The 13,673-nt window shown below is 44.9% G+C and overlaps 1 protein-coding gene across 2 annotated transcripts in view; it reads left to right on the forward strand.

Annotated features, from left to right (window-relative positions):
• Positions 1–13,673, forward strand: part of KYAT1 (kynurenine aminotransferase 1) — a 58,461-nt gene that overhangs the window by 11,951 nt on the left and 32,837 nt on the right. Inside the window, exon 2 of one of the 2 annotated variants that reach the window (XM_068248508.1) lies at positions 9,582–9,710. The exons of the other annotated variant lie outside the window; for it this stretch is intronic. Within the exon in view, the coding sequence (XP_068104609.1) occupies positions 9,585–9,710 (126 nt within the window). The 5' untranslated portion in view covers positions 9,582–9,584. The remainder of the gene's footprint in view (positions 1–9,581; positions 9,711–13,673) is intronic. 2 annotated transcript variants of the gene reach the window in all.

The following is a 13,673-nucleotide window of genomic DNA, read 5'->3' on the forward strand; positions in this document are numbered from 1 at the left end:
GGAGGGGAGCGGAGCACGGGGGACCCAGGCGAGGGAGGGGGGGGTACGACCCCCTCCCCGCCGCTAGGCCCAATACCCCCGTCCTGCCAGCTACCCCTCCAGCTCGGCGGCCCCCCAGAGCGCGGGGGGGGAGGGTGGCGGCGGAAATTTTTTTTTTGCCTCAGGCGGCGAATAGTCTAGGGCCGGCCCTGCAACTATCACCTATATGCAGATGACACCCAGATTTTCCTCCATACCACTGACCTCTCCACCACCACCATGGAGAAGGTATCCTCTGGCCTCTCGGCTATTTCATCTTGGATGTCTGCCAGGTTCCTAAAATTAAACCTGGATAAGACTGAACTCCTAATCTTCCCGCCACGTGCTGCTTCACCCCCCACTGACCTCTATGTCACTGTCAATGGCACAATCATTCGTCCTACCACACAAGCCCGCTGCCTGGGTGTCACCCTGGACTCAGCCCTCTCCTTCACCTCCCACATCCAAACCGTAGCTAGAGCCTGCTATTTCCACTTGCGCAACATCTCCAAGATCCGGCCTTTCCTGACCCCAGACACTGCCAAACTCCTTGTCCACGCCCTCATCTCCCGCCTGGACTACTGCAACTCCCTCTTGTCAGGCCTTCCTCAAAACCGCATCGCCCCCCTAAAATCCATCATGAACGCAGCAGCCAGACTCCTCTACTCCTCCCACCGCTCTGTCTCCACGACTCCACTACGCAAATCCCTTAATTGGCTTCCAATTCACTTCAGAATCAGCTTCAAGATCCTATGTTTGGCATACAAATCCATACACAAGTCCTGCCCAACCTACATCTCTGACCTGGTCAGCAGATATACACCTGGCTGTCCACTTCGCTCCTCCAACGACCTCCTCTTAACCAACCCACGCATCTCGCATTCCCATGCACGACTGCAGGACTTCACTAGAGCTGCCCCCATCCTGTGGAACTCTCTCCCACTGCCTGTTAGGCTCGCTCCCACCTTCAACACCTTCAAAAAAGCACTCAAAACTCACTTCTTCAAGGAGGCCTACATCAACTCAACACTGCCCTAATCCTTTCTGCCAATAACTTCTTGTTGCACCCCCTTCTTCGTGTCACCAACCCCTCACTCTAGATTGTAAGCCTTTGGCAGGGCCCTCTCCCCTTGTGTATCTTACTTGACTGTGTGCACTTTACCCAGAATTTGGAACTGGTAATTTTTACCATTACCACTCCGGTTTATGATCTGGTATGTACTACTATCTGCATTGTGTTGTGTATCTTATTGCTATTACCTGTATTGTATCTATGATTTGTTACCTGTATTGTTCTGTCACCCCAGTTATCATTGTCTGTAATCCTATTTATTGTACAGTGCTGCGTAATATGTTGGCGCTATATAAATCTAATAAATAATAATAATAATAATAATCCCCAGTCAGAAAACACAGGCAACCATAACGCATGTATATGAGAAAGGATGCTGTTTTCAATGGGCAAAGGGGCTCTGACCGGGAAGAGGGGAGCGCAGTTTCAGTGTTTGCCATAGGCTCTATATTACCCAAATACGCCTCTGCTTGCCGTGGGCCTTAAAGGATACCCGAAGTGGCATGATGAGATAGACATGTGTATGTACAGTGCCTAGCACACAAATAACTATGCTGTGTTCCTTTTTTTCTTTCTCTGCCTGAAAGAGTTAAATATCAGGTACGTAAGTGGCTGACTCAGTCCTGACTCAGACAGGAAGTGACTGCAGTGTGACCCTCACTGATTAGAAATTCCCCTTTTTATCTCTTTCTTGCTCTCAGAAGCCATTTTCTGCTAGGAAAGTGTTTTATAGTTGGAATTTCTTATCAGTGAGGATCAAACTGTAGTCACTTCCTGTCTGAGTCAGGACTGAGTTAGCCACTCACATACCTGATATTTAACTCTTTCAGGCAGAGAAAGAAATAAAGGAACACAGCACAGTAATTTGTGTGCTAGGCACTGTACATAATGTCTATCTCATCATGTCACTTCGGGGGTATCCTTTAAAAAGTGCCCTGGGGGGGTACTTAAAGAGAATCTGTATTGTTAAAATCGCACAAAAGTAAACATACCAGTGCGTTAGGGGACATCTCCTATTACCCTCTGTCACAATTTCGCCGCTCCTCGCCACATTAAAAGTGGTTAAAACAGTTTTAAAAAGTTTGTTTATAAACAAACAAAATGGCCACCAAAACAGGAAGTAGGTTGATGTACAGTATGTCCACACATAGAAAATACATTCATACACAAGCAGGCTGTATACACCCTTCCTTTTGAATCTCAAGAGATCATTTGTGTGTTTCTTTCCCCCTGCAGCTATCTTCCACTGAAGTGTCAGGCTGTTTCTTCCTGCAGAGTGCAGACAGCTCTGCCTGTATGTAATTGCTCAGTATGTGAAAGCCCAGCCAGCTCAGAGGAGGATTTATCCAGCTTGTAAAAGATAAGAGAGAAGAGAGAAGCTGCCCTAATATAAATAATACACAGGCAGTGTGCAGAGAGGGGCCTGGAGGGGGGAGATGCATCACAGAACCACAACACTGAAGAACTTGGCAGCCTTCCAGACACAGGCTGACAAGTCTGACAAGAGAGAGATAAGTTGATATTATTACAGAGATGGTGATAGTAGAACCTGCTGCAGTAAGCCAGAACACATTAGAATAGCTTTTGGAACTTGTAGGATGATAAAAAACAGGATGCAATTTTTGTTACGGAGTCTCTTTAACTCGGGAGAGGGAAGCCTCTGGATCCTATTGAGGCTTTCCCATTTGCTGCTCCATCCAACAGAAGTCTCGCTTGGCCGCTCCGAACAGCGGCCATGTAAATATTTACCTTTTATACCTGATATTTAACTCTTTCAGGCAGAGAAAGAAAAAAAGGAACACAGCATAGTTATTTGTGTGCTAGGTACTGTACATACACATGTCTCTCATCATGTCACATGTCACTTCGGGTATCCTTTAAAGAGACACTGAAGCGAAAAAAAAAATTATGATATTATGATTTGTATGTGTAGTACAGCTAAGAAATAAAACATTAAGATCAGATACATCAGTCTAACTGTTTCCAGTACAGGAAGAGTTAACAAACTCCAGTTGTTATCTCTATGCAAAAAAGCAATTAAGCTCTACGACTTTCAAAGTCTTGGAGAGGGCTGTTATCTGACTTTTATTATCTCAAGTGTTATTGAAATATTTACTTATACTCTTCCAGAGGAGAGGTCATTAGTTCACAGACTGCTCTGAAATAATAATTTTGAATGCTGAGTGTTGTGTAATCTGCACATATTATAGAATGATGCTATGTTAGAAAAAACACTATATACCTGAAAATAAAAATATGAGAATATTTTCTTTGCTGCTAAACTTCTAGTAATTATTCATAGTACACAACCAATTCCTTATATCATATTTTTTTTTACGCTTCAGTGTCTCTTTAAGGGCATTGAACTGTCTGCTCTTTGCCCAACAGACCCGTTCTGAGTAGGAACTGAGCCTTACGGTGGCCCCACCCCATACAATAAAATGATTCAATTTTACAGCAACACCCTAAAACGATCGGTTGTACAGAAAAATCAAACTTTTTTTTTTTTTTTTTTTTGTGCGAGGATTTCCCATTATTATCGTTATGTCGATCGGGAGTGGTGGAAATTTCTGTAGAATTGTTATAAAAATTGAATGGTGTAGGGTAGATTGTACAGACCCAAGCAATTTTTTCAGCGTTTTCAATCATTTATTTTTTATAATTGTATCATTATGTACCCTTTGTTGGTTTTTCTATTTTGTACAGTGCCATGGAATATGTTGGTGCTTTATAAATAAATAATAATAATTGGGGAAAATTGAACACAGGTGTGTGTGTTACATTGGTCAGATTTTTCAAATCCATTCAGAAAAATAGATTATAATTCTTGAATTGAATAGAATTTTTTTAAATTGTATGGTGTGTAGCCACCTTTACTACTATCTCAGTAAAGGTGGCAACACACCATATACGGTAATTTTTTAAAATGTCTATTCAATTCAAGAATTACAATCTATTTATAAGGAACCCTCCACCTGGAGGAATGAACGCGTCGCTGCAGAACTGAACTCAGAATGTCCTGTACGCTCTAAAAGATAAGCAACAGTATAAAAGCCTTTAAAGAAAAACATTTCTTTGTTACAGCTGATACAAATCCTGCCGAAAATCTGCAGTGTGTATACTTCCTGCTTTCAAAAAACAAACATATTGTCAACATCCTGTGCTTTCAAATTAGCTTATCTGCCATGGCTGTCAGGTGAAACAGGGGAGAGATTAAATTACAACTTGTGATTAGACACTGATGAGGGGGAATTAGACAGGCTAAACCCTCTAAATACATACAGGGGTCATTTCTCTCTGTTTTCCTTTTGTCCTGTGCAAGAGTTCAGGTTCCCTTTAAACGCTACCATCAAAAATGAAACACGTCTAGGCTCATTTCATTTTCAACACATAGATATAATCGTTATTCCGTAAGTACCGTGTAAAATAAACAGTATCAATAAAAACCCTAATAAATACAACGCGAGCTTTACTAGAGCCAGATGTTAATAACACACAGATGGCTGTGTTCACACATAGTATACGGCTGCATTTATAGCACCATTCAATGATAGGATTCCATAAAACACTATAGTCCTGTGTGTTCAATGGCTGACTCTATTTGTGAATTCACAGTATTGTTCAGAAAGTGCAACCGGTCTGTCCCAAGAAGATGTCTGTAAACTGCCAAGCAATTAGCAACGTTCAAGTACTGTCATCAACTAGCTAATAGTTGGAAATGTTGCATAAACCAAAGAATTAGTTCAAGTACAGCCAGCAATCAGCCTTTACTTGGAAAAATTGCGCAGGCCAGTTGTTTGCATAATGCACTGGTTCGCAGCAGACAGCATTTAAGGTACTTGTATACAGCTTACCAATCAGCCTTGCCTTTATGAGGCTCTAACCCTCCTGAGGTTACTAGATGTCAGTACACAGTCCCATTGTTTTGTGTCCGCCTTCATGTGGGTAACTTCTGGGTGCCATATGCGCGACTCTCCTCCTTTTAAAGACCTCTGTTGCGAAAATCTTAAAATGTAAAATATGTGTAAACATATACAATTAAAAAGTATCCTTCTTACCGCATCTTACCGCAAATGTAAGCTAGGTCCTTTTTTCAGGGTAGGTCTTATTTTAGCAGAAACGCAGTAGGCGGCCATTAAAAGATTGGCTGTGGGTGTAAATTTGGGCACCGGACTTGCCGCCCCCCCCCCCAAAAAAAAAATAATTGTGTGCTGTATCCACTTGTGCTGCAAATAGCCGATCTTTTAACAAGAGCCAATGGAAGCTGTGCCCAAATGGAATTATGTATATTGCAACTAAATTTATGTGACCCCCTTTGGTGGGCATCCTAGTATCTTCTGGCAGATGGTTTTGTCTAGGAGAATGCTTGGAGCAGCATGTGATTTGTTTTATCAGTTCGTAGATTTGCAAAGCTCTGATTTGCTGTGATTACATCCTGCTTTAGCACATGATCATGACTTGCAAATCAGAGACTTGCATATCTATCACCTGACCACACTGATCACATGCTTCTCCATGATTTCTCCTAGAGCTGACCATCGTCACATAAGCCTGATAACCTGCAGTGTCTTCTGGGCAGGGGCAGGGTGGTGCACACCACTTCCCTTCCTGGTTACTATTAGAAAGTATAACTGTTAAGAGCTACTCCCTAAGCATATGTAGCTAATGCAGTGAGTTTGATTACTTCCCATTTATAAAAGTGCATACTCTCTTGGATGTGCCTATGTCAGAAGAATTCTGAATGGATTAAGAATGAATACAAATGCATTTCTAACTGAATTTAAATTCGATCCAATTTTGATCTATCTCTGTAAATGACATTTTGATTTTTTTACACACAATTGTCCATTTACAGAGATATTTCTCCTACCCAGCATGGGAATGTGTAAAAATACACCACAAAACACATTATACTACTTCTCCTAAGTACGGCGATACCACATGTGTGACACCTTTTTGCAGCCTAGGTGCGCTAAGGGGCCCAAAGTCCTATGAGTACCTTTAGGATTTCACAGGTCATTTTGAGACATTTGATTTCTAGACTACTCCTCACGATTTAGGGCCCCTAAAATGCCATAGCAGTATAGTAACCCCACAAGTGACCCCATTTTAGAAAGATTACACCCCAAGGTATTCCGTTAGGAGTATGGTGAGTTTTTATTTTTTGTCACAATTTAGCGGAAATTGATTTATATTGTTTTTTTTTTTCACAAAGTGTCATTTTCCACTAACGTGTGACAAAAAATAAAATCTTCTATGAACTCATCATACACCTAACAGAAAACCTTGGGGTGTCTTCTTTCTAAAATGAGGTCACTTGTGGGGTTCCTATACTGCCCTGGCATTTTAGGGGCCCTAAACCGCGAGGAGTAGTCGGGAAACCAAATGCCTCAAAATGACTGTTCAGGGGTATAAGCATCTGCAAATTTTGATGACAGGTGGTCTATGAGGATCTGAATTTTGTGGAACCGGTCATAAGTAGGGTGGCCTCTTAGATGACAGATTGTATTGGCACTGAAGTGCAGGATGTTCTCAAATCGTGACCTGGACATGGCAGCAGAGAACATGGGCATGTGATGTATTGGGTGCGTAGACCAATAAGACCGCAATACATTCTTTTTGACTAGACCCATGTTAAGGAGAAGGCCCAAAAAAATGTTAAGTTTGGAAACTTGGAGTGGTTTCCATCGAAAAGGCTGGGCATGGTAGCTTCTCGGATTGGCGGTTGCATATTGTGTAGCATAGCGGTTGGTCTCAGCCACAATTAAGTCGTAGAGATCCACGGTGCAGAACAGATGAAAAAAGTCTAGGGCCCATACTAGATTATCTGTCTCCACCTGAACTCCAGACTGGGCGGTGAAAGGGGGCAGCACGGGTGCGGCGGAACCAGGGGATTGCCAATTGGGATTTGCCAGCACCTCTGGGAGACTATGGGTAGTACAGGCCCGTTTTGCTGGTGGCTGCGACTCTGGTCTTAATGTGCGTGCCACCGAACCAGTTTCTACTACCATGCTGGTGCTCGCCACTTCACCAGGGTCTACGGTAGTACTAGTGCTAGGTCCAGGAGATGCTACGCTGCTGGTGCATGCCTCACCAAGAAAACTCGGATCAGCGTATTGAGTCTGATGGGTGCCCTTGAGTCTGATCCTGCGGTCCAGTGACATGGGGTGTGGGACGCCTGGCTCTAGCCGGGACCTCAACCTCATCATTGCTATCGGTCAGAGAGCCACTGCTGTTCACCGGTTCGTATTCTAACCCGGGTGATTAGTCAGATGAAGCTTCCCAATCGCACTCATCCCACTGGGCCAGAATCTCGGCGGCCTCTTCAGCGGAATACCCCTTTTTTGCCATGGTGGACTGCTAAATTTAGGGGGTATTCCTCTGAGACTACCCAGGAAAAAGAGCACCTACCTAGCAAAAGGGAGTACTTGTGAAGTAGAAAGCTGTGGTCACTGAGTTTTGATTAAAAAAAAAAAATCAAAACCAATCTTTACAGCGCCACAGTTATTGTACATTGTTTTTTGCAGTGATCAGAAAAAATAATTTCTGTCACTGCGGTGGGGCAGGTGAGGGTTTGATCGGGTGATCAGAAGCCTGCAGGGGTCAGATTAGGGCCTGATGTAATGGGTAGGAGTGCTAGGGGGTGACAGGAAGTGATTAATGGGTATCTCAGAGGGTGATTAGAGGGGAGAATAGATGCAATCAATGCACTGGGGAGGTGATCGGAAGAGGGTCTGAGGGGGATCTGAAAGTTTGGCCGAGGGATCAGGAGCCCACACGGGGCAAATTAGGGCCTGATCTGATGGGTAGGTGTGCTAGGGGGTGACAGGTGGTGACAGGAGGTGATTGATGGGTGTCTCAGTGTGGGATTAGAGGGGAGAATAGATGCAAGCAATGCACTTGCGAGGTGATCAGGGGGGTCTGAGGGCGATCTGAGGATGTGGGCTGGTGATTGGGTGCCCACAAGGGGAAGATGAGGGTCTGATCTGAAGGGTAGCAGTGACAGGTGGTGATAGGGGGTGATTGATGGGTGATCAGTGGGTGATTAGAGGGGAGAACAGATGTAAATAATGCACTGGGGAGGTGATAAGGGGGGGGGGGGGGTCTGAGGGTGTGGGCGGGTGTTTGGGTGCCTGCAAGGGGCAGAATAGGGTCTGATCTGATGGGTAGCAGTGACAGGGGGTGACGGGGTGATTGATAGGTGATCAGGGTGTGATTAGAGGGGAGAATAGATGCAAGCAATGCACTGGCGAGGTGATCGGGGTTGCCGATCTGAGGGCAGATTAGGGTCTGATCTGATGGGTAGCAGTGACAGGTGGTGACAAGGGGTGATTGATGGGTGATTGACAGGTGATCAGTGGGTGATTACAGGGGAGAATAGATGTATACAGTACACGGGGGAGGTGGGGGGTCTGGGGAGTATCTGAGGGTGTGGGGGGAGGGGTGATCAGGAGCCCCCAGGGGGCAGTTTAGGACCTAATCTAAAATATAGCGTTTACAGATAGTTACAGGGGGTGATTGATGGGTGATTGGGTGCAAGCTGTGGTCTGAGGGGGTGATCAGGGGAGTCTGAGGGGTGCTGTGGGCGATCAGGGGGAAGGGGGGCAGGATCAGTGTGTGTATGTGTGTGCTTACAACTAGGGCTGACTCCTCCCCTGGTGGTCCCTCGATCACTGGGACCAACAGGGGAGGAGGCAGCCTGTATAATACACTTTGTATACATTACAAAGTGTATTATACACATTGTATGTGGCAGATCGGGGTTAACAACCGCTGGCGCTGCTAATTGGCCGGCGGGTTGACGTCACGGGTGGGTGGGGCCTAATGCCGGCGTATGCGCGCGAACCCCGGCTGATCAGTCCCCCAGGTGCCGCCGCCGATCGACGTTAGGTGGTCCTGGGGGTGCCACTTTGCAATTGGTAGTGGGCGGTCTGTAAGTGGTTAAAGCAAACCTTAAGTGAAAATAAACCAATAGTAATTGAACCTAATCCTAAATAGGACTTTCCTGAAACTTCATAGTCTTATTTTACTTTTAAAGGTTAAAAAAAAAATCTAAGTTTAATGATTTGACTGTGTGCGGTAAATGACGCCTCACGAGTGTTTCTCAGCCATACAGGAGTTTTATCAACTCTTATGAGTTATCAGTGAGAGTTATGCTGCAGTCCAACCCCACTGCAGAAAAACAGTCATTTAGAGCCCTGGATTCTTAACCCTTAAGTTTTATACACATACTGCATTTAATTTGGCCCATAACAACCTCGTCTGCTGAAAATCTTGTTTGTGTACAGCGGTAAGGAAAAAGGATGGTTTATCTCTTCATGTTACATATCACTTCAGTTGCCCTTTAAAATGTAATGTCGTCTAAATGCCCAATCCAATAACACTGTCTATATTTCTGCTCTAGTAACTTAAATAGTAATTATAAAAAAAGCAAGCCATTGAGAATGGTGCAGTCACTGACAGCAGAATGTACACAATTATGTGCCCTCAGCCTATGAACACAATGCTGCCAGTGATGGCCAGAATGAGGAACAGAGGGGTGGCTGAATACGTGGTGACTGCACTCAGACAATTGTCTAACAGACAGCCGCTCTGCAGCTCCACCGCCAACCACATCCATGTAAGTAGCTCAAACCTCATCATTGTTATTTCACGCCAATAAACTCTGCCTATCCAGACACAACCTCCTCTACTTACCTATTATATGTGTCCTAATGTATTGTGTACTTTGGGCACAAGCCTAGGCTTTCTCTTAGTTTCAACTTTTCTTCTATAGAATAGTTGTTTTTTGTAAGTAATAAAGTGATTTCAGGAATAGACGCATCATTTAGAGCCGTTTAGCCACATAGCTATTTTAGGAATATTAAAGCCAATGTAAACTGAAATAAAAAACAAACGGATACTTAGCTAAGGAGAGGGAAGTCTCTGGGTCCTACAGAGAGAGCCTTCCCGATCCTCTCATGCTCCTCTCGCTGCCACCTTGTTCTAATTTACCACTGCGGGCATGGCCGGCGCTACCATAAAGGCAGAGGAGGCAGCTGCCCCAGGGCCCAGAGCTTGTAGGCGCCCCCAGTGGCTACAAGAGGAAAAAAAATTCAAATCGGCCTTATAGTTTTTGAGAAAATCGATTTTAAAGTTTCAAAGGAAAAAAAAATACACATTTAAAAACCTGCCGACTTTAATGGTTGATAGCAAATCCACCTTAAATGCTAGAAACCCTAAATTTGCAGGATATGTTAAGGAGATCATTAGGAATAAGAGGAAAAAACAATTTTGCAAAAAGACCTTATAGTTTTTGAGAAAATCGATTTTAAAGTTTCAAAGGAAAAAAGTATACTTTTAAATGCGGTAAATGTCACTTTTGGTAGCAAACCTAACGGTAGTGTAATTTTACATGCATCAAACGACAGCGCAATAAATTTCCTGACAGGGTTTCCAGGAGGTCTATACGCAGCCGCAGCGCTTTGGCCAGGGATCGCTATACAGCCGCAATATGGCTGTATGAAGATCCCTGGCATTTTTTTCTATTTTCCCCAAAAAAATTTTATGTTTAGAGTGTGGGAATTTTTTTTTTTTTTTTAAATTATGTGGGGTCCCCCCTCCTGAAACTTTGTAACCCCTTGTCCCCCATGCAGGCTGGGATAGCCAGAATGTGGAGCTCCGACCGATTGGGACTTCACACCCTGACTATACCAGCTGCAAAAAAGGTCCCCTAATGCCAATTTTTGTTGCGGGGTATATGTTGGTGGGGGCCCCCCAGGTTTATTTTGCCCTTGGGCCCCATTGTTGCTTAAACCGGCCCTGACTGCGGGAAGCTTCGGTAGTCTTTAGGTGCCTGAGTGCTCTCGAAGAGGAGCGGCTCTGTACTGCTCATGAGTGACCGTGTGAGGGAGCGCGCTTGTGCAGGCTCAGTACGGAGCCACTCTTCTTCGATAGCCAGGACAGTTTCTTGTAAACCTCAACCCCCCCTACCCTTGTGGACTAGTGAACCGAAACTACACCTCAGTATAGGTAGTTAGGCATAGGTGCCCCCAGTATAGGTAGCAAGACATGGGTGCCCCCAGTATAGGTTAGCTAAGTATAGATGCTCCCATATAGGTGATGGAGGGGGGAGCCGCGGGGAGGTGGCCGACTTCTCCCTCCCTCCCTCTCCACGAGGGCTCCTCGCTGTGCATCCCCTCCACTGCGGAGTATGCGCCTAACGGAAGCCTCTAAAAACAACTCTCCTCCTTACCGGCTCCAAGCGATGTTCACGCAAGCCGGGCTCCTCTGTCTGCCGCGCCGCTTATACTCTCACTACTTCCTGCTATTAAGGAAGTAATACATATTAAGGAAGTAAATATACATAGAGGGGGATACTGGTTGCTTGGTAGTTGGAAACAGCCATTATTTCCCACAATGCAACAGGATTTACAGAAAGGAAACTGTCATGACCATGGTCATGACATCACACTGTGGGAGGGGTTTCACCACAATATCAGCCACACAGACCTCCCAGATCAATTCGAGAAAAGGTAAAAATTTCTCACAGGAAAGGGGATATCGGCTACTAATGTGGGATGAAGTTCAATTCTTGGTTAACGTTCCTCTTTAATGTATACAGCAATTTAGGGAATTTGCTTCCATGTGTTTGATTTAGTAGTAGACCCTGCTTAATTTGGGTACCTAGTATTAGTAGTTTAGATTTCTTTCAATACCTCATTAAGGCCTCGTTCAGACTATACGCGCTGCCGTCCGCATTTTGGCAGCGCGTATAGTGTGCGACACGCAAGAACGGTAGAAGGGCATAGACAGCCCTTCTAACGTTCCCATCGCGCGATTGCGCTATCGCGTACCGCACGCATTTTTGTGAATCGCAGCGCAGATCCCATTCATTGTAATGAATGGGATCTGCAGCGCAGCGCATAGGAGCGCAGATGGCGTGCGATCGGACGCGTTGCGTTCCAATCGCACAGCCATCTGCGCTAAATGATGTGAACGAGGCCTTAAGGATTAATTTAAGACCCCGACCCACATCTAGACTAACTCTTTAACTCAACCAACCTTCCCCTTTCCATGTGCCAACAGTAACCTCTCCTATATGTTGTCTAGCCCTGACCAAAACCACTGCCAGCCCTTCCTACAACCTCTGTCACCTGGAACCTAATCCTAAGGGTCCTTTTACACCTAAAAATCACGGTTGTGAATTACACAGAGCATGTTTGCTACCATTGGGAATTAAAGAGGAACTGAAGTAAGAGGTATACGGAGGCTGCCATATTTATTTCCTTTTAATCAATACCAGTTGCCTAGCAGCCCTGCTGGTCTATTTCTCTGCAGTAGTATCTGAATAACACCAGAAACAAGCATGCAGCTAGTCTTGTCAGATCTGACTTTCAAGTCTGAAACACCTGATCTGCTGCATGCTTGTTCAGGGGCTATGGCTAATGGTATTAGAGGCAGAGGATCAGCAGGGCTGCCAGGCAACTGGTATTGCTTAAAAGGAAATAAACATGGCAGCCTCCATATACCTCTCTCTTCAGTTCCCCTTTATAAAAACAAATTATTGGGTAAACCCAGGAAAGATACAGCATGCAGGGCATTTGCCATTGGCTAAAAGTCAAGGCGCACTGGTGGAGAAAGGGCACCAGAATTATCATGTTGCCCTTACAATTGGCAGATCATGTGCAATCTGAAAACTTCAAATGGGGTTAGTATAAAAGGGTCCTAGCGCCTCTTTCTGCTGTTACAACTACCATTTGGGAAAAGGCCAGTCCTTCTACTCTTTCTTTATTAATCATGAAGTTGTGGATTGAATGATTAATTTCGAAAACTTAAAGACTCACATGCACACAACCCAAAACTTTGGGGTTTTAAGAAACGTTTGGAAATTTGAGTCATGTCTACTACTGATTTTGATCCCATCGCATCACACCACAAAAAACTTCATTCATATGACCCTGCAGCAGAGTGCACCAACAGTCGTATGCATAGCACTCTCACATGCTATTTTAGTGCACTAAATATTGCATGATAGGAAGTTTAGAAAAGGTCTGTAGATTTTTGGCTACGTTCACCGTGGTGCATTGCGGTGTGACATAACTGCTGCATTGGAACGTTGCACTGCAATGCCTTACCTATGCAATGTTCACAGTGCGGCGGGTGCATTGTGGTTTATAATAGCATGCGGCTTCCCAAAGCACTGCATGCAGTGTGTTACAGCAAAACGTGTGCGTTAACAGTGACAGTGAAGTGTACTTCTCATTGACTGTATGCTTCACTGTATGCAACGTGTGCATAACTTGTGGTGCAACTTGCCCATTCTGTTGCGTTGTGTTTCTGCTGTTACAGGCAACACAGTGCTCACTGTGAACCTAGTCTTCTTTCTCTTCCAACTTAGGCCCAGCGCACACCAAAACCGCTAGCAGATCGTCAAAACGCTAGTGGTTTTGGGAGCAGAGAGCCAATATGTAGAAGGGACGGAGGATACCATGGGGGACAGCGGGCACCGGAGGGGGCTTGGGGACAGAAGACAGGGCGACAGCGGATACCGGAGTTGAAAGGGGAACTGAGGACAAGGGGGCTGAGGACAGGGGAACAAATG

Source organism: Hyperolius riggenbachi, chromosome 8 (genome assembly GCF_040937935.1).
Source record: "Hyperolius riggenbachi isolate aHypRig1 chromosome 8, aHypRig1.pri, whole genome shotgun sequence".
Classification (NCBI taxonomy): Eukaryota; Metazoa; Chordata; class Amphibia; order Anura; family Hyperoliidae; genus Hyperolius; species Hyperolius riggenbachi.